This window comes from Mycteria americana, chromosome 5 (genome assembly GCF_035582795.1).
Source record: "Mycteria americana isolate JAX WOST 10 ecotype Jacksonville Zoo and Gardens chromosome 5, USCA_MyAme_1.0, whole genome shotgun sequence".
Lineage (NCBI taxonomy): Eukaryota > Metazoa > Chordata > Aves > Ciconiiformes > Ciconiidae > Mycteria > Mycteria americana.
The window spans coordinates 40,518,050-40,544,827 of NC_134369.1; the positions used below are offsets into that span (position 1 = coordinate 40,518,050).

At 36.8% G+C, this 26,778-nt stretch overlaps 1 protein-coding gene across 3 annotated transcripts in view; it reads left to right on the forward strand.

The window, feature by feature from the left end:
- DPH6 (diphthamine biosynthesis 6) overlaps positions 1–26,778 on the forward strand; it is a 218,904-nt gene that overhangs the window by 145,324 nt on the left and 46,802 nt on the right. For all 3 annotated transcript variants that reach the window (XM_075503048.1, XM_075503049.1, XM_075503050.1), the window contains one exon: positions 5,919–6,161. In XM_075503048.1, coding sequence (XP_075359163.1) covers positions 5,919–6,161 — 243 coding nt within the window. The remainder of the gene's footprint in view (positions 1–5,918; positions 6,162–26,778) is intronic.

A 26,778-nucleotide genomic window follows, 5' to 3' on the forward strand; every position in this document is an offset into this window, starting at 1 on the left:
TGTACCCTGTGTGCCAGTACAGGACCTTGGCTGAAATATGCATAGTAAGTGAAGAATATTTTACCTCCATTTTCTTCATTTCCTCTCTGTGTATTGGAGATTCCAAGTGGACCAAAACGAGAGTCCTGGAGAAGACTGCAGACTAGCTGTCGTGCCCACGTGGATGTATTAGATGGCAAGCCTTTTCCACCCACTTTGTTGGAGCCTTTCCTAGCTGTTTATAACTACAGTTGCTGACTTTAAAAGCTAGGTTTATTTTTGTTTTGTGTCTCATACTCCCTTGGAATGTGAATGACAGCTTTTGGGGTAGGTTTTTTTGCGAAAATTTCAGTTTCTGAATCTTTGTCTTCTGTAAATCAGAAGTGTGTGGTTTTTATTTCCATCAGCTGTAGAGCAGAATAAAGTTGATTTGGCATTGATCAAGATTTAAATAAAACCAACACATTGCCAAAATATGTACGCAAGTATTACAATTTTTTGTGATAGGACAGAACAGTTTTTAAAAAATGGTTTTCAAGCTGAAACTTTGATCTTACCTTCTCTTAAGCTTTCTGACCTGATCGTCCCTCTGAAGTCTGTGCATATAGCATTTTGTTAAACTTCAAGGTACTACAGACCTTCAGGAATGTATTATATGAGATTGCCTGCTGTAAATCCAGCACAGTCTAAAGGCTCAATTTGAATTATTTGATTTTTAGAGGATTGCAGAGGTGTTTACAGTTGGGCAGCATAGAGTTTGAATAGGAGGTATTCGGATGGTGTTTTTTGAAGTTGATTTAGTATTCATAACAATTAATATTGTGGCTTCTTCAGATGTATTGTCGAGTTAGTAGCCTTTTTAAAGAACTGCCAGTTTTTGTGCTGCTCGGTGTATGCATACTGCATGACGTGATACTTCTCTTTGGTATAATTTCCAGTTAGGAAATGCACAAAAGTTTTAGGTGTGTTGATAGCGTTGTGACACTGTGCTCAGTGTCAAATATGACTTTGTGGGATGGTGTATCTTAATTTTGCTAAACCGCAGATATAAAAAAAATATACAGCCTACTTTAGCATCCATGAAATTACAGTATTTTATTTCAGTTCTTGATTAAAAATGTCCTGTGAATTTTTAACCCACAAATATATAAGTTCAAAGAGAAAAATTTACATCACACTTGGATAAAATAAACTTTAATAGTGAAGAACAATGCAAAAAGACGGGTGTTTTGTAGTCTTGTAGCTTAGGTGATCAAATACATTTTGAAAGAGATGAAGCTCCATCCCAAAATGAGGATCAGGAAACTGGAGTCACAGCATCTGAAAACTGAGTTATGAGTCTCTGAAAATTGTGGAAATGTTACAGCTATTTCAATAAGATAGCAATAATATGCTATTGATTAATTATACTTTTTTGACATAAATAGGAAAACATTATTTTATTTAAAGGGAAGTTCTGGAGTTTTGAGTATGATATGCAAGCATTTTACTAAGTGGATTCTTATAAGTGTCAATTTTTTTTAGTCAAAGATAATAATAACATTTTTAAAAAATTTTTCATTTAGGAATATATCCTTCATCTTTTAGCTACTGATAACTACATATTTTCTCAAAAGAAAGCCTGTATCAAACTAAACTATGTGTGATCAACTCATTTGTGGAATTTTTAGACTACAGATTTGTAACAGTTCAAGAAAAACATGTGAATTATATTGAAGGTTGTGGTGTATTAAAACCACATTAGTCAGATACAATTGGTGTTCGTAGTGTGAACTCAAAGCTCTTCAATTACTGTTGTCGAAACAGTACCTTTAAAACTTTATTCACACTAGGCAGTTGAATAAAAGATTTCACATTGCAAAAAGCAATTTTACCGTCATTAGCTAAAATAAGAGGGCCCTAGGAAGAAAGGATTATCATATATTAAATAAAAAGTTCACCACCTTACAGCTTTAATCCCGTTAGAAAAGATGATTTCTATCTAACTTAATCAGCCAGAGGTCTTTATTGCCTGGAGTATTAATTGATTTAGGTCTTCATTAAGGTCAGAGGTACACATGGCTGACCAGAGGCAGCCTATTAGCGCGGTGTCAGTTATGCGTATTTACATTGACTGAACATAATGGTGGGTTATTTCACTGCTAGGTCAGGGGGTCACTGAATCTTTTGTGTACCCTGACCTGTTAAAGGGCAGCAGTCACTCAGACACCAAACTGCATTCATAACAAAGATTTGGCTGATTGCATATTGACTCCATCCTTTCCAAGAAGCATGCGTTTGTTCATATGGTGCAACTATTAACATTGGCCTAAATACCTGCGGGTGAATGGTTGAAATGTCTCCGTTAGAAGTTCCCTGCAATTTTGTATTATGCCAGTTCATCACGGGCAAGTTTTAATAATACCAGCAGGAGCAGTTTCATAAAGTTTCCATAGTTGCTGTTGGTCTTTAATTAAAAAATGCAACTCAGTGCATATCCATAGGTATCCTGTTACTTCTGTTTCTTTCTAAGTAGCAATAATTATAGCTTTCTCTTGCTAATTAGCAGCTTATGCTAGTCTTTATGTCCAATTAAGTCTGGTTTTCTCATTGTTTCTTTTCCTGAATTATATTTTGTGGGAGATATGTTGTGTCCTTTCGGTAACTTACAAGGCTGCTAAAAACTTCTTCATGGAATAGAACAGTTCAAAGTGGCACTAAGCGTTCTTCTGACTTTTCCTTTCCATGGCAGCATAGACGCTTTCCTTCTGCTTTCCTAAAAAGTGAATGCAGCTTAAAAAAAAAAAGGTGAAATAAAGTACTAATTTGCTACTATACTGTCTTCCCTCTGTATTAGCTGTGATCTAGCTCTATATTATACTTAAGTCCTGCAGCACAGCTACACTATGAAAAGTAGTAATTCTCAAATAAAAGCTTAGCATTCCTATCTGTCAGAGGATGGATTGCATACTCTGAGGTTCTGATTGTCCACTGAATTCCCTTGATTATTTACGGTTGTGTTAACTGAGCAAAAAACAGCTGCTAAACTATTATGTTAGCTTATTAAGACTCACCTTTCATTTAACTTGCAGTGATACAAATGAAAATAAAAAGGGAAGAAATGTGGAATTGCATGAGGCCCCATTTATAAACTGCTTACTGCCGTGGAGCTATATTGGAAATAAATTGGTACAAGTGAGCATCTCAGCGGTACAAGTTTTTTTATTTTTGGTTTGTCAAATCTGTAATGAAATTTTAGCACTGGAAATATGTGTATGGACTGCAGTGAAAATTAAATCATCAGTGTAAGCTGAGACAACTAGTGTATAAATACACATCCATTATATTGTAGTTTTGTTTCTATGCTGAGTTTACTGGGTACGCGAGTCCTCTAGACTTGATACACTGTGAATCTATAGCCTGAAAGATCTTCTGTTATCCTTGTAGATGCTCCAAAAAGATAAACTGTTGCAAGGTTCTAGCAGGGTTTTGCAGAACACTTTCACAACACAAGGACTGACACCATACATTGTGACATCTCCCGTTGTAAGATTTCAGTACTGTGAACAGGATATTGTGATGTCTTCCCTGTTTTAAATGCTTTTTACTCTGCTAACAATTTTCTGTATAATGCTTCAAACATTCTAAGAGACAGCCTCTTGAAATCTGCTAAAACAGTGTACTGGTTTGCTGCTTTGCCCCTGCTGATTGTTTATTTATGCTTGCTTTTCATGACCAAGTCACTGGGAAAGAGAAGAGAAGAGGAACATCCCTCCTCCTTCCCTTATCGTAAATTATGTCCCCCTGAAATACAGTTGCTGCAAACCTGTGGCCACGTTTTGACCCTTTTCCCCTCTTCCCCCTTGCATCCACCCTTCCATAACAGGGTGGCATGTTAGGAACACTGTTTTTCCATTAATTATGTCTTAAGATACAAACAAGTATGCTAGGAACAGAGGGATTTTTTAAATTGTTTTTTAAAGAACTCTGCAAAATTCCCACTGAATCTGAGCCAAAAGTGGTGCCAATTTTGCTCAAATCCTTCAGAGATTTTTTTTGACCTTGCGTATGACCAGTGGGGCTAATTGTATCAGAACTATCCAGGATACTTTAAGAAAGTGCTATCTTGGTCCGTATTGCAAAACACTGACAGATATTTTATCGTTAATTAGTATTCATATTATGTCTCAAACAATCTGTTCAAGAATAGGGGAAGTGAACTGGTTGAACAGCTCTTCTGTCTACCTAATAATTAACATGGGTGATGCATGGAAAACCAGCATCCCAACAGGAAAAAAGGAAGAAATATTGCCAGTGTGACTTTTTCTGTAGAAGTATAAACTACCTGTATTGGAGGTTTTGACTAGTGCATGGATTTCACTTTGCAGAGGTGAAAATGAATGGCTTGCTTTAAAAACAAACCTGTGCCCCTCTGAATCGTATCTTCCTGAATTTGTTTCTCATCTTGTCAGTATGCCACTTGGTAGCTGGCTGGACTCCCTTGTTCAATGGCACATATTTTAAAATAGCACTGTAAAAAAAAAGACCATTTGTTCCTATAAACCAAAATATTACTTGCATATTTTTTTTTCCAAATTCAGGATTATATATAGTATTATCAAAACAATATTTCAGATATTTTAAACAATTTAAATAGTTGATGGGTGTCAGTTGATATGTTTCCTCTCTGCCTCCTCCCCCTCTTCAGCTGCTAATCATAGAACTTGTATGCCAAATTGTATAAGATACTCTTCCAATAGTTACATGTGTGAGTCTTTTGTGAGACACAGACAGTTATGAGGACAGATTTGGAGTTGCATATGGGTCTGTCACATGGTTTGATTGCCATGTCTTCTAGGACACAGATTTCTTTTTTAATTATTCTTAATTCTGAGGAATTTTTACAGTTTATACAGTAAGTTCTGCACAATTCTTCCTAAAGATTCCTTGCACAGTCCATTTTCCCTCTACTCCTAGCAAAATGCTTCTTGTGCTGACTTCAAAGCTGCTTACACCCACCTTACTTCCCACTTCTATACTTAGTTTTCTTTTGATATTGAATAAAATTTACTGCTTCACTGATCAGGAAATGTACAGACTTTCTAGAGAAGTAGAGCATAAGAGGATGAAAAGTTTTTGATATTTACAACAAGATTTTATAATAAATCTTTGAGATGTCTGAATAGTAAGAATAAATGTTTCCTTTGCTGCCTGCTGTTAAAAAAGTAGGTCTTCAGAGTGTTGCCAGGAAGACTTTGGAAAATCAGCCCAAAGTAACTGCATTGCAGCTCAGCTTAAAACATTTATTGACTGTATATCTGGCCACCCATTTAATTCCATTTTCAAAAGGTGAACCCAGCTCTTTGGTCAAGTGACATTCTTCTGCATCTTATTTTCAATCTGCAATTTCCTTTTACCTTCTGGTGGATTATCGTGACTTTTTTCATACACAGTCTTTTAGCTGTTCTGCAGTATTATTTTTATAATATTTTTAAGTTAGTTTACTAAAGACATTACAAATATATACTTATACTTTCTTATACATACTTACAGAAAACAAAGCTTAATTTAAGACTTAGAAGTTTAAAAAAATAGCACTGAACTAAAGATAGTGTGCATCATCACTCAAAAAAAGAAAGTAAGAACATACTTAACCATGTTGGGGCATCAGTGTGATCCAGCAGCTGTAACAGTCAGCAACATCAGATATTATTGTTTTGAGCTGACACATACCTCCATGTATTTACTGTTAGGTTAAAGTTTATTGCAGTGCTGTGTTTCTACATTGCAGTTAAATCCCTATCAAAAATTATCTTTAGAGTGGCATGTTTGCTCCATTTGTGACAAATGACGGCAAAGAACAGTACTGTTGAAAGAAACTACCTGGAAAAGAGAAAAGTGCTTCCCTTGCCTTCTATACACTCTCAGAATCTTATTTATTTATTTTTATTTTCTTCTAGGTCGGAGATGTTCTCTACTGTGCTGGACAGATTGCTCTAGTACCTTGTACGATGCAACTTGTTAGTGGTGGCATATGGACTGAGGCCATAGTTTCCCTCCGTCACGTTGAGCGAGTTCTTCAAGCTATGAGCCAGAAGAGTGCACTCCACCACGTCATCACAGCCAGCTGCTATGTAACTGACAGCAAGCACATTCCTATTGCTCGCTCTATATGGCAGAAGAAATTAAGAGAATGTAAAAAGGTAGCTGTGATACCAATTTTCTTCTTTCTGGGATGTCTTGTTTTTTTCCCCCTAAGTCTTGTAGTAATATCAGAATTTTCTCAGTACATTTCAGAGGGGTTCAAGGAAAGCTTAGATAATAAGGTTTGATTGAGCTGTTATGTTCTGGCTCATAAGTGGTTGTGCACAACTGAGAAAGAAAATTGCTTAATAGAAAGTTATATTCATCACTAACTTTGTCTTAATTCCCCAAAGCAATATGTTAAAGAACTCTTTAAGAGCAGTCAATTCCTCCAACAAAAATGTGAACAATACCTTATTTGAATTACCCCTGCCCATATATTTTTACATAATAGGAACTGGGCATTTTATTTCAACTTTTTGTGAGTTGTTCTGTTGAGGTTTTTTCCCCACTCTTTCTTACAAGCAATATTGTCATGACAACTGAGGTTAGCAGTTTACTGCTCATTATTACTCATTATTCAGCTGAACTTCTAAGACCAGATTGGGGCGTGCCTGTCTATTGGTTGACTCTAGATTATCTCTAATAGCATAATAATTTGCACAGTGATTTATAATGATACAGTAATCATTTCTATTATGTATGTACCATTTTTCTTAAATAGCCTACAAGCATTAAAAAGGTAATGGCCACAAATCTTGTAAATAAAACATAACTTCTCCACAAATGAGTAAAAAAGAGTAGTAACTATATAATTGTTATATAATTTAATATAACTTAATTATTATGGTTTCTCAGGGAAATACATGGCTTGGAAGCATAGCATATGTTAATATTGCCATAGAAGAAGGAAAAATGCACCCAAAAGTTTCCTTCTGTTTGCCTTCACTTTAAGTCTCTGCACTAGGCACTTGACTTTCTGAGTAAACATGTAGGCTTTACTTAGAAGCTTACACATTCAACCTTGATTTATTAATAAGGGACTCTCTTAAATAGTGTTTACTATGCCTCCAAGACCAAGTGTAGTGAATCTGAATTCAATTCAGATTTTTTAATTCAATTCAGTTTTTTGCTATGTGATTGGTTAGTAACATGTACCATGACCATGAAGCCTGTGTGCTTTCATATTTGTAATATATATGATTTGAGGGCAGATTGGTGGTGTTTGCCAGTTCTTTGAAACTTTTCCTTTTTCCAGATGGAAACTTTTAGGTCTTCCATAGTTGTTATAGATACCAGCCACTCTTTATCGAGTCTTTTATTTATTCCACTTACTGAGATGACTAGGTAGTACTTTCTTAGCTACATGAAAAATACTGATGAGATTGCTTGCTTTTGGACTATTACTAGTATCTGGCCCATGTCACTTTTTGATTGTTCAAGCCATAGCTTAAAAAATGGATTGCTGCCTACACATACTTCTATGAAGAGTTAGCTTCTAACAGTTTTCAGGAATGTTTAAGAAAAAACATCCTAGAGGAGCATCAAGCAATGCTAGAGGATGTTCATCAATCTTACGCTGTGCTTATCAGATCATATACATTAATGACAGTATCAGAAAGAGCAAAAAAAATACTAGCAGGTGAAGTAATATGTGCCACAACACGATCTAAAAATGCTTTGGAAAAAATTAAAATATCAGTGGGAATGAGATGTTATTAGCTGCCAGATGTTACAATTTCCCTATCATTTTGTCAATAGGAGGTTCAGACAGAGGAATTGAATTTTTCCTCAGGCTATGCATACTTTTTTGATTAGTAAGGGCTTGTGTACACAGCAAAGCAGAGAAAAAGATGTATCAAACACTTCTGTTATAAGGAACCAGAGGGAGGAATTGTCCTGCCCTGAAAATACAATTGTCCTGTTAGTGGAAATAGAGATTTTGTATTGCAGGAGAAGCACTAGCTGGAGTGGTATTAGGAGAATTGTTCCTTTGCTTTTGGAACAAGGAAAACAGTAAAGTTTGAAATTTGGGAGAACTTTGTAAAATGACTGATAAATTGTATGACAGTTGTACTTCTCTCTCGCTTATTCCATAGAATCGGTGAAAACAGGAAATGTAGTTTTTACACCTCTTAATATTGTCTTTGGAGCAGTCTGTGGAGTGCTGTAAGATACTGTCTTTCTGTGTGGGAGCCAGAACACAGTAGCTTTACTGTGAAGGCATCTGTATTTAAGAGTCTAAGTAGCATATCTCTTACTTGTGTGGTTTTGTTTATTTTTTGGTATCCCAATACTACTACAGACAGTTCTGTCAGATACCATGACAGGAAATAACAGTCTGTTTTCTGCAAGTAAACTAAGTCAGCCAAACCAAAAGTATTTTATTATTCTTGAACTGTATTTCAAGCAGTGGCCAAAGGCCTGAATCAATATCAACCTACAGATTACTTAATAAGAACAAATGGTGTCTGCGTTGAAATTGTTCTGCTTCTGTATTCCATGGAAAAAGGAGTTTGTTTGTGCAAAGAAAACAGTGCAGCTCAGAGCTCATTTCTTGTAAACCACACATTATAAACCGTAGAGCTAATTACGTTTTTAAAGATGGATTTTAGACTCTACATTTCTGTTTGTTGAATGTTCTGTATTTAATAGCAAAATGATGGTATATTAAGATTGAGGTATTTGTATTTAACACAGTGACTAAATCATATGCATTAGAACTGCCAAAGGCTTTTTTTTTAGGGCACCAAAAATTATTAGCGTTCTGTCATATAGTGATGTCTAGTAAATATCCTCTACGTAAATAATACTGTTCAGCAACTTCAGTTGAATCATTCTACATATTCGATGTCAGTAGTCTGTAAAGCACAAAAGGGATTGTATAAATTGTTTAGGACACAAATAAACTGGACCTAACAGAACATAATATAAAGAGAAGTGTAAGAATTGTTCTCCGGATGTGTTTATATAACACAAAAGGTTTACTTCTAAAAGCAGCATGTGGGCACGGAGTTGATCAAAGCTTTGTTTGAGGTAAGGCCACAGGGTCAGACACGCTTACCTGGACTTTAGAGGACTTCTTGTCATATTATTGACAGCGACGATTGTCTTTTAGGAACTTCTTGAATTGTGAAGAGAAAGATAAATTGAGTATGTTTCAGAATGACCAAATTATTTCACTGATAACCAGAGAAGTGGCTCTAGTGAGCATCAGGGATGGGAGGGGACTGTAAGAGAGGGAGAAAATAGTAAGCAGGCTGGACCCCCTAGCAACCCCTAACTTGTTTCAGTCACCCAGTCTCTGGCCCCTTCCTTATTCCAGCATCATTCCTTGCTTCCTACACAGCTCCTGTCCACTGCTGTCATCCTGATTTCCCTCATTCCAGATGGCAGCTCAATATCTGTGCTCCCAGCACCATTCCCTGCAGCCCCACCCCTCCAGTATAACCCCGAGCATTGCCTCCCTGAACCCCAGTTACCCCAGCCACCAAGGGTTGTGTCCCCAGAGCTGGAATCCAGCCCCTGTCCCTCTCTCTTCTCCCTTCCTGTGTCAGTTTGAGTCTCACAGTGTCATTGGAAAAGCCATTTGGGGTGATAGAGGAAACAGAAATCTGGTGGGGGGATGGAAGGTTGTAGGAGGAGCCCACTGTGGAGAAAGACAAAATAGCAGGGAGGGAAGGATAAGAAAGCAGCCCCAGTGAGGTCTCACTCAAAAAAAACCCCGTAATCACTGGGCTAATGAAAAGATCTTTGGATCAACGTTCTGAATATAGACAAGAGAGATTTCCTTTGTTAAAACTGAGAGGGTATTGTAGGAGCTGAGATCTAGAGTGAGGGAGCTGAGGTAAGCATTTAAGTTCTGTGGATGGATATGGCTGCATTGTTGTTAAGTAGTGCTTGTTGGAGAAATTAAGATATAGTGAAGGGAAGCAGTGGTTAAAATCAAAAGAAAAAACAGGCTGCAGCTGTAGAAATTAAAATCTAGTTGAGGGAAGCAGTAGTTATAATCAAAAGAAAAAACAGAGGCTGCAAAAATAGCATATAAAGACAATTATGCAAACAAATAATCAAAGCCAAAACCTAGGAAAAATAATTGGAATTAACAAATACAAGTGCCAGCCATCGGCAGCTTCCTCCCACCCTATTTTTAAGTTACACTCCTTCCACTGTTTCTTTGTGATTCCCAGGCACAATTTGTGACATTTTGACACTCTTGAGGAGATACATTTAGGGAGCTTCTCTAACATACCTCATCAGAAATAGTAACAATTGTCTGTTAGAACAGTTTCTGCCCAATCCAGTAGTTAGCATTTAAAGCTTTTTTTTTGGTTTTTTTTTTTTTTTTAAGTAGCCAAAACCAAAAAGCTTATAGCATTGCTAAAACTTTCTGGAAGAAGAACTGACAGTTTTCCAATTAAGTCTCATCTTGTGTTTTTCTTTACTTCACATCTTTTAATGACAGTGTCATGTAATATGATGATTTTATAAGCAGTTTTGCTAACTCATTCAGCAGAGTAATCAATAGAAAAAAATAAGCCAGATGGGTTGTAGTCCATTTGTATTGGGTGGGACAGATGGCATTATTGATAGATGGAAATATTCCAAATAATTATTGTATAATGGTATAACAGTGACTGTGCCTGCAAAATTTTATTAATTTACTTTGTGTACGCACTTTATTCAGTCGAGGTTGAATTGTACTGTGTAGACAGTACTCCCACTATATTTAGTTGGGAGCCGAGTCCACCCCCTACCTTCTTTTTCCCCTCCCTATGGGCTTTCCATGCAGAATCATCCCTGTGGTACTTTGCTAGTGTTTCAAGTGGTGGATTGTACTTACGTCTGTACAACGGCCTCCACAAGACTAACTGAGATGGGCAAGACCATGATTACATTTTTTTTATCTACCTCTGAATGCCTGCTTTTTGCTTTCTTTTGTTATCCTCACCAATACAAAGAAGAAACATGCTGTACTGTCTCGAGATTTCAGGCATTGCAGCTGTTTAACTGCTGTGTTTTATTCTTTTTACATCTTGCTAATCCCCAGCAAGATTTGGTATAGCTAGGCCAGTAAAATATATCAATTTTGATAAACTGTGTAATAGATACTGGTTTGGGCTGTTGCTATTCAAATGTATATTCCATGGCAAAGTACTATTAATTCATTTTTTTCTGTGAGTTAAGAGCACATTAACTTACTCATAGAAAAATTTGGAGGCCATTTGCTGCTTTTGAAATACAGTTCTTGATAAACATGACTGAATGATAAAAAGGAGTTTCAGTTCTTATTTTGATTTGGTGGCATATACAAAACTTGGAGGCAGATTTTCCAGAACTATCTGAAATGTTATCTCTGATTTCTTTGTTATAAAAAGAAAAATGTATAGGGAAATACTTTAGTACATTTAGTACACAATATTTTGTTACCAACACAAAGTTTAGGATTGCCTGTATTTGTAAGTGAACCCAAAATATTGGTGAAGGGACATTCTGAAACAGTGAAAACAATACATTTTGTTAAGATTAGAAGACAGGGTTGCATAGAAAGATAATATTTAATGTAATTGCAAGATTTATTAATAGCTCTAAGACCATTAGCTTATATCTTTCGCTTCAGCAATTCATTTTATACATACTATTTTTTTTCTTCAGATGATGATATTATAGATCAATTCCACTCTGAGTTATTTTATTAGGCAGCTGCCACTGTATTTTGCATCCTCAGTAATGAAAAATCTAGCAGGTGAAATACTTCCTGTGACATGAAAAAATATGGGTCTTTTGGCTTTTATAACACAGCTTGCATTTGGACGTTAGTTGTCTAATCCTCTCCCTCCAATAAATCCCTGAGCAAATGTACTACAAACTTCAAAAGTTCTCCAGCCCACCTTCTTCTGACAGAAGCTTTCTTTTTTTATGGTAAGCATTCAGGATGAGTGGCTGTGATCCCATGATTGTTTCAAATACGGCAAAGAGTGCTACAGTTGACTTTCATTCTGTCAGGAATGCCAGTCAGGTTGTTGACAATGTGTGTCTTAATAGCGTGTAATGCAGAAGTGCTGGAAAAAAGATTCACAATGTTTTATCTGATATATATCGTGAATGGGTTCCTTGCTTATTTCAGCACTTGGGTAACTTGAGGCCAACTTTAAGTATCTAAATTGAAACCTTTTGGGCCAGATTTACATTCCTTTTTAGATGTCAAAAGATGTAAATGAGCCTGAACCAGGACTTTTTAAAAATTTCTAAGAGCAATCATCTAGGGGCACTGGGCCCTTTCTAGGGAGCCCCTGCATCGTACGTCCTTCGGCACTCCTGTAGATACCATTGGTACTACCCTGTGTCTTTCCACTTTGCCTACCGAATAATGCAGAGGTCCCAAGTTATAAACAAGTTAAATCCTGAACCAGAAGCTGTCTAGCTCTATGCAGTGGTTTTCTGGAGTAATTATTATGTTTTCATAGCAGTCATTTAGAACGGCATCATGCATCTGTAACACAGCAGTCTGTTGCATTGTTCAGACATGTCTGTAGTATTTGAAGTATACAGACTGTCATGAATTTAAATAAAATTCATGCATTCTCTGACGCTTTATCCTAAGTAGAACAGAAGTAGCTTATGCTCAAATAGTGGAAGTTGAAGGTTTTTCTTGCTGCAAAGGATTGGATGGAGGTTTAAGATCCTCTTTACCTCTGGAGAAAATTACCATAACACTTAAAAGGAATGTAAAAAAACCCCAGATTTCTGTGAGAGAATACGTACTTTTTCACCATCCTGAACAGATGTTTGTAAGTCCGTAATATTCAGGTACATGTTTTTTGTATATTTTATTATATGTATTGGTTAATAGCTATGTTTAATACAATTGTTAGATTTCCAAATAGTATTGTAAATTCTGTGCCTATAGATAATAGTATAGGTAATACTAATTTAATTGTTCTCCTTCTTTTACCAGTTGCTTGACCAGAATAGTTAAAATGTGAGGAGTAGAAGTACATAAATATTATACATTACCCTGCCACATTTACATTGCAGTAAAATCTCATGTAGATTAATTAATACAATTGCTAATATCACCAGAAGAAAACTAAGTATTTTTGAAAAACATTGCCACCAGCCAGTACCTATGCCTATCAAAAATTCAGTAGGAAGAAAATGCATGTTTCTGTTTCCCTTTTTTGTCTCATCAGGTTTATAACATTTATTTTGCTACTAGATGCTATTTGGAATGTTCCGCAGTTTGATATATTAAACCAGGCTTCTTTTATGGCCCATGTTAAGAACACACAGTGCATTCAAATAGCACAGTGGTAGTGGGTCTTTCATCTTGTGCCTAGTGTATTTCATTTCCCCTATGTTCAGATTAAACAAAGCTTTTGTATTCATCTGAAGCAACTGTAATGAGAATATTTAACACAGGTCAAATGCAGATAGTGGAACTCCAGAAGTCCTGGAAAATATTCTGCCTTTTGACACTGGGCCACAATGGGAGGTGAAAGGGTTGCCACTTTCACTTTTTTTTAAAGGAAGATTATGATATTCTATTTTTAACATTAGTGGAGCCCCCAATGAATTTTAAAAAGGAATATAGTCAACAAAAAGAACAATGGAGGAGTCTACATGATCTTAAGTAAAGCCATTATTAGAATTTGAATATATATACACACACATAAAAAATCATATGATTGCATAATGTTCTAAACAGTATACATGACTTTAACTTGTAGAATGCAAACAAAATATGAAGAATAGAAAATAAGAAAGGAGAGCATTTCTTGTGTGAATGTTTGTGTAGATAGATACAGATACAGTCAAATCCTTAGCTGGTATAAGTCAGCATAACTCTGATTTCCATGAACTGATTTACACTAGCTTATTTGTCATTTACAGGTAATATATACATGCATTTGAACGTTGTTTTTCAGTTAGACACAGCGAAGAAATGCATGTCAAGTTATTCAGGGTGGTAAACAGCCTAGTTCATCCAGGCTGACTGATTTTCCCCTGCAGCAGTTCCCTTAGAGGTTTTTTTGAGTGATTCTTCATCTCTTTTGCTGAAAATATTAATTCTGTTTTAAGCCTGTCACTTTTGCGCGAAGCAAGAGGGCATATATGCATCCACTGTTTGCTTAGGCCAGAACCTCTGGTCAGAAGTCTTATGTGTGATGACTGTGAAAGCCATTAAGAGGATTTCAACCCCAAGGCTGGTACCTGTTGTCGGTGCCTCTTTACAGAGGGGAGAATGCCATTTTGGTTGAAAAGTGATCAAGGTCCCACTTTCACTCAGGAAACTTTTCTGTTGAACTGTAGTCCTAATTACATGTAGGACACTTTAAATCCCCACAACGAAGGAAGGAATTTCAGGAAAATCATCAGCTTCAAAGTTTTTTCTGTTCTCCTCTGCATGAGTTAATCCTACTGACCAGGACTGAAAGAAGAGCCAGGTTACCACCCCCACTGTAGGTCCTTTCTAAAACTGCAGCAGGTTAATCTCTTTCAGACACCACAAATGTTCCTTCCAAGTCAGTGCTTCCAACAAGTGGTTTGATGTTAAGTACTAACTAGCTGTTCCAGATCTTGGTCTTTTCCAGGGAGGGTATTTTAACTTGTCTCTTCAGTGTGACCTCAACAAAAATAAGAAAACTCAGATCTTAGAAACTAGTCAAACTTCTATACTGAAAGTCCTCCCCTTAAATCTGTGGGCAATATCGTCTTAGTCATGGTTATGAAGGACCTGGAAAAGCATTCCTGTTGCAGGAAGGAAACTCAGCTATTGAATAGGGTACTGGGTCTGGCTGGGATGGAGTTAACTTTCTTCATAGCAGCCCCTATGGTGCTGTGTTTTGGATTTGTGGCTAAAAACAGTGTTGCTAACAGGTCAATGTTGCACAGTTTCAAGGCTTTCTCTTTTTCCCATTCTGTCCCCACAGCAAGTAGGCTGGGGGTGGGCAAGAGGCAGCCAAAGGGATATCCCATACCATGTAACATCATGCTCGGCAATAAAAACTGGGGAGTTTCATCTTCCAGGGTGGCTATTGCCCAGAGGCTGGCTGGGCATCAGTCTGTTGGTGGGAGGTGGTGAATGATTGCCTTTGCATCACTAGTTTTATTCTCTTCACTTATTAAACTGTCTTTATCTCAACCCAAGAGTTCTCTCATTTTTGCCCTTCCTGTTGTCTCTCCCGTCCTGCTGGGCTGGAAGGCAAGCGAGCAGCTGTGTGGGTGCTTAGCTGCTGACTGGCATCGACACCACAAATAGCTTCAGGAAATTGCCACAGAAGAGAAACTCCACAATCTACTAGGAAAATTCATACCTGGCCTTCTCCCTCATCAAGCTCCAGTCAAAATTAGAGGTCAAAATATCATCTCTTCCTTTTGAAGCTGTGCAAGAATCAGATAGTTATGATCGTCTACCACCAAAAACTTGAAAGAAAAAAAAAAAAAAGACATTAACTCAAGAAAATATCTTCTTTCTTCCACTGGGAGTACTTCTTTACTAGTGTATAGTACAATCCAAGGGATCCTACTGAATTTCACTACTTGATTATCCTAATCTCTGGTTCTGCATGCTGGTCATAACAATTGCATTTCCTCTTCCTCCTCCTCTTCTCTGAAGGATATGACACGGGCTTCAAAATTAATAGTAGATCTTCCATTTCCTTACTTATGAAAGTCAAAGTAAACCAAAAATTATATACGGGAAAGTACCCGTACTCCACTTTCAAAGAAGTACATAAGACAGCATGAAAGTGAGCTAGCATTATTTTGAAACCCATTTAAATGTTTGCATAGCAAAAGTGAGCAGTGCTAACTGGTCAGTACCCAGTAACATGCATGCCAGCTCAGCAGTGAATAATCACTTTCAGCTTCCTCTCTGTATTTATTCAGCTTCGTGGATGAAAAATAAAAATGCTGCCAGCTGATATGATACATGTGTATAGTTCTCGTCGATCCTTTAGTTGTAACACAATGAACACAGCTGGTGACACTTGAAATCTAACTTTGATTTTCTTTTGGGCGTTATTCAGTGTTAATATTATGCAGGTCTTTATGCGTCTCACGTATAAGCACCTTTGTGGAAACATCCTGGCCATCTCCTGTAGTTGACAAAGTAGTTACTTCTGCATATATCTCAACCAAGAAGCAAGTGAGTCTAAAAGACAAAAATGTAACTGTTAACTGATGAAAATACTAATTGTCAATAATTTCTAATTAAGTCAGTAATTTTGGTAAAGTTTTGTCATAATTTGTCAAATGAATGTTTGTGTGGAGTTGTAGATACCTGTTCAGTAATGCATAGTCTCATAGTCTCTCTGTGCACGTTCTGCAGAATTACATGGGGGAGATGTATAGGTGTATAGATTTTCTCTTTCCCTCCCTCCCCGTATACATATATACGCATATAGATAAATATATATTACATGTGTATCCATGAATATATAGCTGTATTTTTTTCTTAGTATAACAACTTTTAACAAGCATATATATTAATACATATCACTTGAAGGCCGTTTATTGAAAACTTTCTATTCTAATCTTCTCTACGTGGACTCACCTGCATTCGGGAACATAAGAGTTAAGATCCCATTATATATTTCAGTAGTAATCTTCAGGAGAACAAGTTTGCTTTCCATATGTCTTATTCCAGTGACTGCTGAGAACAGTTACGCATTTAACTCAAACTTGGCTTATAATTTTTAGGTTATTGTGAACTTCCTCTCAGGAGTGGAGATAGTGAGTCTGGCTGGGATAGAGTTAATTTCTTCAGAGCAGCCCCTATAGTGCTGTGTGTTGGATTTGTGAGTAACAACTTGTTGATAGCAGACCAGTGTTGGCTGTTGCTAAACAGTGCCTGCACAGCGTCAAGGCTTTCTCTTTTTCCAACTTTGCCCGCACCCAGCAAGTAGGCTGGGGTTGGGCCAGAAGCTGGGAGGGGACACAGCTGAGACAGCTGCCCCGAATGGACCAAAGAGGTATTATATACCATATAAATTCATGCTTGACAATAAAAACTGGAGCGGGAGTGAGTTTTTTCTAAAGTAGCCATTGCTCAGAGACTGGCTGGGCATCAGTCTGCTGGTGGGAGGTGGTGAGGGATTGCCCTTATTTTTTTCTCTTTCCTTCAGTTATTAAACTGTCTTTATCTCCACCTGTGATTTTTTTCTCGCTTTTGCCCTCCTGAGTCTCTCCTCCATCCTGCTGCGGAGGGCACGAGCGAGCAACTGGGGGGATCTTACCTGCCAGCCGGGGCAACCCCCCCCAGTGGACTGTAAGAAGGTGCCTGAACTGCATCACCTGAGTTTGACTGCTGTAACATGGAACTGAGGGAAAACTTGTCCTGCCAAATCAAGGTTCCAAACTGTATGTAGGACATCATTGACCAATATAAATGGCTTGACTTAAAATAAAGGGCATGTGCAGTCCTAATAGTCCTGTTATATTCCGTTTAACTGATCTTGCTTTGCAGTCGTACCATATTAAAAAATGAAACTAACTGACTACACTGCTGAAAGCAAACATTTGCCCCAAAAATACTCATAAGATGAAGGAATGTGAATGTTTGTATTTTCACTAAAAATCTTTGTTTACTAAAAAGTGCCAAATTCAAATAATTTTTAAGTCCATATATCATATTACTAATAAAGGTGGCTGTGTCAGTGAGGGAGAGCATGGCAATTAATAGAAGTTTAATAGTGCCACCAGAATTTTCAAATTGTTTTTCTTCTGCCTCCAACAGCATCACAGTTTTCTTCATTGTGTCCTGCAAAATTTAATTGCAGGTTTAACAACAGTAGCTAATGGTGCAGGTGAACGGGTGATCGTAGCTCGAATATGTGAGGTAAAAGCTGACATTTGGTTTGAAAATTAGTTCCAGAGCTCAAGGTCAAAGTTCAGAAGGAAAGTAGACTTTCAAAGAAAACATCTTTGCAATCAGTATCTCAAATTTAAATTCTAAATCATAAAATCAGTTATCCTTAATGCCCACAAAGTAGATTTTGACCATTAACTTTTCTCATTTTCTGTCCCATTTGGGTACATGCTCTCAAATGATTTTCAAGTGGAATCTTTCCATCTTGAACATCCTTAATTCAGTTCAACTCTCTTTCCTAAGTGCTTATTTTTGACACTACACATGAAGAATAAAACCCTCAGAGTGACAGTCTGTGATCATGTTTCATGTGGCAGACTTCATTTGCTTTCAGTTTATATTGCTATCAATTTATGACTTTGTTCCTTAAATAGTTATCTTTTTTCCACATTGTAACTGATATATTGAATGATGTATATTTGAGAGGTATTTCAAGGAATCTTAACTTCAGTTATTAACTGGTTATCTCTTGGCTCAGGAACCTTTAGTTTGTTGAGAGAAAGTTAATATTTTTAAAGCAAATAAAACAGCTTTTCAATATGTAATTATTTTCTTATCAAATTTACATTTTCATGCCCTTTTGAGCATCTAGCATGCAGTGCTTGAATTTACATTTAGCTCTGCAGGAACTGCTTTAAATATTATTATTACGAAGGAAGAAATCAAGAATCAAAGAGAATTTTTAGTACAATAGCGAGGTATAGGAAGGTGCAATTGCAGTAACAGCAGCCTGCATTATTGTATAGAACTAACTCACAGCTTGACAGAAAGTCCCTGCTGGGGAGGAAATGTAGGGGAACTGGCAGAATTTTGCTACATCTGCTCCCTACTGCTAATAAGCTTTAACCTGTTTCATTTTTATTATGCTTACTGTTTAGATATTTTGCTTCCGAAATTATATCTGTAACTATGAGAACACATAAAAGGGAGCACGACAGGTAGGGCTGTTTAAAAATTTAAAACTATCAGCAAGGGATATTAGAGGCCATAATGAATAAGACGGTTGCCTTCTCAGTGTGGGTTTTTAGAGTTCAGGCACTGCAGCGCTGGTGGAAAGACTGAGTGTAAGTAGTGGGTAAAACAGATTTCATAGCTTGAGTAGCTTGTACAGCCAGAAGGCACCATTAGATCATTTAGTCTGACCTGTATATCACAGACCATTACATTTCACCGAGAAATTCCTCTTTTGAACCCTGTGAGTATACTTAGACTAAAATATATCAGACCTTAAGAGTTTAAAATACTTTATGCCACAGGATGAGAACCGGGAGGCTGAGCTTCTCATGCAGTAGGAATGGTGTTTATCAGGTTGGTAGGTACACATGGTAGCGTGACTACTTCTGCAAAATAAGGCAGACAACCAAAGGCTTGTATGCCTTTACAAGCCTTACATGACACTTAACAAAAGTGAAAATCCCTTCCTGGCCCCTTTGACTTAGGGGAAAAAATACAGGTATTCATATTGTATCAGAGCACTTGCTTACTGAAGTGTTCTGCTGCAGCCATAAACAGTTCCTTCAGAAAAACAACAACAACAAAAAAAGCACCAACCAAAAAATGAAACCACCACCCCCCAAAAAAAAAACCAAACCAACCAGAATAAACAAAAGTTAGACTTAATCTGTCTCATTATGTATCAATGGGAGTAATTAAGGGCCCAGTAAGAAGGAAAATCTTCTCCTTCAAGCAGTCATATCCATTTTTAAAGCTGATATTAATTGTCTAATTCTGAATTTCAGGCATTATGCCCCTTTGACAGCCATGCTGGCAGTCCTGTGCTTCTCAGATTCTCAGTCCAGACACATTCATTGCAGTCCTTTGAACCTCTGAATAATCAGTGCTATAGCTGAGGTTTATAACCATCTAAAAACGTAAGGAAAATGGTATTGTCTATTTTCCATTTTATATTATCACGTTTCCCATAGCTGATTATCCAACATTTTAAAATCTTTCTTTTGCTCTGATGGTGGCATAATTGTCACATACAATTATGAAATGTATTTTGAAGAAAGATTGAAATGTATAAAATTCAGTGGGTAGTTGAAAACTCTAAGTCCATGGGGCTGTTGAGACTGTGCTTTTAGATAATGGGATAGAGCAAGATTGTGACACTTACCTGATAAATCAAGCAAAAATGGAAGTCTCAGTCTTAAATAGGAGATTATTCTCCATTACTGTGCATGCAGAGGTCTGTGTCTTTCTTTCAGCAGGCCAGTTTACATTTTTCGATATTTCTTTCCATTTATTCCAACAAGTAATTATTTGAGCTTACTTTTCAAGAAAACTGCCAGGTTGGTAAGCCCAGAAAGCAGAGGTGTTAGCCTAGTTATTACAGACTTTGTATACAGACTTCAGGCTTTCAATTGTTTATTTGTTCTAGAGACTGCTTCAAAGCTGACTATGTCTTCATGGAAATGTGATTCTGATTGCTCTTATTTTGATCCTGTCACAGAGCTTCTCAGTTTCCAGAATGAAAGGATGAAAAAACAGAGATCCAACAATAGAAAAGAGAAGCAAAATTAACAAGCAAATGATATCCTTATGTACTCAATATAATCAAAAGAGAGCTTGTAAGGTTAGGTCTTTAATTTCAGCTGAGCCCTTCTGTCTATCACACAGAAGTGATGAAAATTTATACTGCTTCTTGGCCTCTGTTGACAATAATGGTAAAAGATAGAACAGCAAGTTGCTGAATTATTCTGTTTGAGTGATATAAGCTATAGATCATATGTAGTTATTGATCTCATTTCTTATCGAATCTTTCTATTTTCATGAGTTTCCATATGTGCTTATCTTTTTAATATACTTACAGTAGTACTATTCAGAGACCATTCGTCATGAAAGTTTTGATTCTGCAAAGACTTAAACGTATCCTTTATGCACCAAAAAGCTGTCTCAACTTATAAAATCAAATTTACGCTAGATTTATTGTGGGATTTGGGCCCTAAGAGCGATGTTAGTTAATTTCTGTGGTAGTTTCTTCTGACATACTTGGTTGACTACCATAAAATTTTAGCCCATCACCTTGACAAATCCTAATAATACCCAGCAATATATTGTATAGGTTTCAGATTTCCTATACTCTTGCTAATGTAACTTGAGGTATGCTCATTTTATTCACCTGCGAAATGCCTCTCTGGGAAAACTTAAGCTGTTGTGCTTGGCATGTTAATTGCTGACCATTTCATATCTAATAATTAATTTTGCATCGCTACCATACCTGCATGCAGAATTTTTCACAATTATTATGAAGAAAATTTAATTTGGATTTTTTTTTTCAAATGCCAGAATGTGGAAATATTATCATTATATTGAGAGACGACATTAATTTGAAAGCCATTCGAACTAAAAAAATTGATTAGAAGTACCCTTAGAAATAGTACTGCCTCTAAATTTCTATAGCCATATTTGTTAGATACCCCCTGTATCTACTTCCCCTTTTTTTGTGTTTCTGTTTTTCAAAGATAAAGACTGCACAAAAAAGAAATTATTCTGCAAAATGTGCTATCAGATGCTGACACAAAAAATAAAGAACCACCTTGTTTTCTCTAGATTTTCGCTGGGTCAGTAACACCAAGTAAGTACAGGCTCAGTTTTCCAGTTGACATTGTACAAAATAGTTTCTAGATGAGACAGTGGTAACTGAACTACCATCAGCTTTGTCCGATATGTTGTGGAGTAGAGAGGACTAAAATTTCTGAAGAACTGGTTTCTTTTTATATTAACAGTATTTATTCCGTGATAAATATTCAGGTTTATAAGACCTCATTTTTAGTCTGCCAGTCTTGTGTTAATGTATTTTTGGCATGCAGCAAATAATCTGTTTTATTTCAGGAAGGAATACTAAATGACAGACTTTCTTATTTTTGTAAGCTTTGCAAAAAGAATATTCTTAACAATTTTATTGTTATAAAACACTGTGGTATTCATTCTTTGAATTCTGGCATGTTATACCAGGAATGCATGTGGCCTATTTATTAGGCAAACTAGGATGTTGACAAGGATTGCTTCTATCCTACTTTCTTCAGGAACTGACATTTTTATTCTTATGCAGTTTTCCTAGTGGAATCTTTACTTTTTAAAGTCATAAACCTATTGTTGTGAGAGACTCTCTAGCAAAGCTTAAACTGGATCTCAGGAGTTTGATGCACTCTGTTTAATGCAGGCAGTGTAAAAGAAATTTTAAATGTATTATTTAAAGGCACATTAATCTTGCCGCTATAATGGTGTAATAATGCATACCATAGAAGGTTTTCATAAACTCAGCTTCTAAAAGTAACATCACAGTACCTTTCTTTTTGTTCTCCAAGTGAATTCTTTGTAGAGATAGCAATTACGCATTCATCTCTGTCTCTTATAGCCTGATTCCATATTCAGCTGTAAGGTAGGTAGACCTTAGTCCTTATTCACACAACAAAAAGAATATTTCTCATTTGGAACAAATGGAGGATAGTCAAAATAAACAAATGTATATAATAAATGTTAATAGCTGAAATGTGTACCTTTTTCAATTAAATTAAGTAAAATAGTTAAATGCTTATACAATGGATTGAGTATAGGTTCGTCCTATCCTCGTTATTCCTTATCATTGGAATTTTAATAGGTCTGCCTTTGATTTTTTTTTTTTAATGAAAAAATATGCTTTTAGTTGGAGAAATTATTTTTTGAGCTTAGCATTTCTAAAACCACACTCTGTTTTAGTTAGTTTACAACCCTTACAGCCCAGCATTTTTCATTTAACTATGCTCATTGCACTGGGTTCTGGTCTGTTTTGTAGCGGTATTGTGAATGCATTCGGCATTCATTAGTCCAAGAGTATTCTGTAGCTCTCCTGAATATGCACAATGAAAATCAAGTGAATCTTTACTAAGAACTAAGGCATACAAAATGCAAGGACTTGGTAATGCTATGAACCAACGTGATAACTTCTTGTATCTAAGCAAAGCTCAGGAAAGCATTATGCACACAGCAGTTCAGATAACCGTTTTACTTTAATGTAGAGATACAGGTTAATTACAAGTTTAAAAACCAATTGACAACCTCTGTTGTTAACCTTCCTTCTTGTGATATGAAAGGGCTTGTATTCTGCATTAAAAATGTTCATAGAAGTGTCAGCTAAGGAATGTTTCTACCAAGCTACCTTTTCAGCTTCAGCCTATGCATGAATATAAAGTATAGGAAGAGTTCCCATTCTCTTCTCATTATTAGATACCTTACTGAACTGGATGTCATTTGATAACTGGAGTACTGTGGCCTTCAATAAGTTTTCAGCCAAGCCCTTCGACCCTTTCTATTTCCAGCTAATCATCCTTATACTTTTGCAGATTTGAGTTAAGCATCCATTGCACAGCCTTGTTAGAGGGGTTAAAACACAGCGGACTGTCTGGATGGCTCCAGTGTAACAGGGCTCAAGATCCCCATTCCTGCGTGCAGGTGCCTAAAGCAGACAAACCTCCTGCTCGGCACTGCCTGGGACTCTCTGTTGTGTTTTGGTTGTCTGTGCTGTCTCTATCAGTACAAGCAGGGACTGAAGATATATGTGCCCCCCTAAAAGCGGGACTCCAGGTCTCTCTGTGATTCCACTTTGGGAAAAAGGAGAAGAGGAAGCTTTTTTTTTCTCAGAAAGAGGCCAAGAGTAACGGCGTCAAACTCCCAGTTCTTCCAGCCCAATATTCCGATGCCAATACCTCTGCTCAACTAGCTGAAGAAGCACTTCAAAGCTGTTAGCTGCATTCTTCTGCTTGACTCTGTGTTCGCCATTCATCTATAAAATCAGTCTCAAATATCACAGATGAGCATAAAACTCCCTTAGAATTACAGAAATATGGGAAAGGACTAGTTGTTGGAAGGGACTAGTTGTGAAAATTCAACCAGTCCAGTCAAGAAAGCCCACTTGTTTTTCTTCACCAAACACACCGCTGGTGTCAGCATAAGCATAACTTCTTATGTAAGAACATAAGAATAGCCATAATGGTTTAGGCTCTGCTTAGTATTCTGACTCCAAACAGTAGCCCTAAGCAGATGTGAATAGTAAAATCAGGAAAAGCATATATCCACTCTAATATTCTCCCAACCTCAAACTATTTTAATTCATATTTAAATTAATTAAATTAATTTTAATAGTTATATAAATCATTAATTTTTATATAAATTATTAAATATTGTATAAATTAAAAATTAACTAAGAATTTTAATATGTCTGTCTTATAATCCCCACTGAATCTGTGTTCTGAGTACGTGTTCAGGCTCCCCTTGAATCCCTGTAAAGTTCTTGCAACCACAGCATTCTCCATCAAGGAATTCCAGGTGTCACCTACCATCGTTCTTTTTGAAACCATGCTCTTACTAATGTCATTTGATGATCCATAGTTCTTGTACAGAGAGACAAGCCTGCAAAATCAATTCTTATCCCTATCCACCTTTCTTATGTCATGTATGATTTTGTAAACCTCTGTCATACTCTCCTTAAGAAGGCTGGAGAACATTTCCAGTCAGAACCTCCAGAGCTTTTGATCATCCTTGTCCTCCTCTGAACACATTCTGGGTCTAATATGTCATTTTTCAGTTGAGAGATCCAGAGTTGTCTATCTTACTCAAGGTGCAGGTGAACTGTGAATTTCTACAGTGGCATAATGTTACCCACTTTGTTCTCTATTCCTTTCCTAAGAATTCATAATGTTTTATTTGCTTTCTTGACTGCTGTCAACTGCTGTGATTCTTTATTAACCAGTCCATGAAGACTTTCTAGGATCTTACTTAGCTTAGCATGGCACTCTTCTCAGTCTTTACAGCAATATGGCATCAACCTACTTTGGTATTATAAAATGTCAGGTAAATAACAGAGTAACATTCTCAGTCCTCCTAAAATCTACTCCGTACCTTCTGTTTTTCCCCTGAGTTATTGAAATGTGTATTGTATCACCAGAAGAATATCAGTATTTTCTTCACAGTGGAAAAGTCCTTTGTTGAGTTGTGTTTTTTTCCAAAGCAAAGTGTTAAAAAATAAGATGTTCATAGTCCTCTGGATAGGGAGTGATATAGATACAACGCATGTATTTAGAAAAACCTACTTTTTGGCTTCCTTTTCCAAACTTTCTGGGACTCCATCTTTCCCACCTTTGATAAATTGGGTAGCAGATGATCACGTTGGCAGAGGGAGGATAGTATGAATCATGTTTTGAGGACAGTCTAACATGAGATTCAGTAAGAGCTAAATCACCTGTCATATCAAATCTTTGTCCAAAGTTTTGGGATCTACCATTTCATAGCATGACCGATTCAGAATCCTGTCATAGTGTGACCTCTGAGATGATCCAGTTTGCATCCATTCCTGAAAGAGGACATTGTTACAGAGTCATTTATTTTCAGAGGCTGTCTCCTGCACAGCGAAAGGATGTTACCTGGTTTCCTTCCCCATCCCTTTTTGAATCAGATCATGTAAAAGTGTAGCACAGAAGTAGCATCAATCTCCATATTATCTCAGCAGTCGGACAATGAACCTTTACAATCTGCTCATTTCCCCTATGGCATCCGAACTTTTCCTGGTGCCAAGTTACCTTGCAGTCTTTGTTCTTAGAAAGGATTAAATCCTATGGAAAAGCTAACAACTGGAAATTGGGATCTTCAACAGGCAGACCCTCTCCCATGAATTGAAAATAATTTGAATACTGATAGCTAGGAAATAAGTGTTTAAGGGCAAATACCTTTAGATGACAGCTACACCTACAGCCTAATGACATTTGCAAAGATTTGTAAAATTCAGGTCAAACATACTTTAAGGAATCACTGCTTTCAACAGTGTTTGGCCCAACAGTGTTTTCTCATCTCTCAGTAATAAAAATTTTACAAAGGTTCCCAAGAATTATTTGTCACTTCCTTTTCAAGAATTACAAGCCAAACTGCTTCCTCTTCTACCTCAATTTTTTTTCCCCAAGACTGTGAAGATGTAGAAGGAGTAGACCAAAACCCGTGCTCCTTTATAGAACAGTCTACAACAGTATCCTTGGGCAAGAACCCTAAAAACATGTTTTTCTTCGTAGTACCACAGCTGTCTGCCAAAAGTGCTGGATCTCGTTGACGAGAGAGCAGAATCAATTGTAAAGAGCAACTTAGTCATAAAATAATTTCTCTTCATTTTCACTCTTAATACTTACTTATATTGTTCCAGCATCAATGAATGGAATTTCTTAGCGGACCTTATATATTCATCCTCATTTACTAGACAGGCTATCATAAAGATATTCAGCTGTTTAAGATAGTTGTAAATTTCTGAAAGGTAACGCATAAATGCAGCATCCATGTACAACACAAATGTCAGCGATTTCTTGAAAATAAGTCAGGAGAGGTCATTGTTAGAAGTATTTCTGTAAGATTCTGTAGCAGCTGATGAAAGATTATTAGTCCCCAGTAGCTCCATCAGTTGTGCTTTGTGCAAACTCTAAAGTTAAAGGTTATGAGTGCTATGGTACTGGTCAGGTGCACCGTGAGTAGTCTTTCACTCAGAATAATTCTCATTTGTTAAATTTGGAAATGTACTTTCTCCTGGCCTTAATTTTCATGTAGTTCTTCATATTCTAAATGGCAGCTGAAGGCAAGCAGAAATAGTGAGTAATTGATTTAACAACCTAAGACAAGTACAGGGAAGTAGAAAAGTTTGTCTTAGTGCTTGATGTGACCTGAGAGAGCTTCTTTAGACTTTTTTTCTAAACAGTACCTCAGCACCTTGGGCCAGCAAAGTGGCCTTTAAGCCTGAATGAGCATGACTTTTTTTTTCCTCAGTGCAAAGCTCCAGTATTTCATCTTTTCAAACTGTTTTACAGCACTCAGAGCAGAATTATATTGACAAGGTTAGAATTCATCTCCTA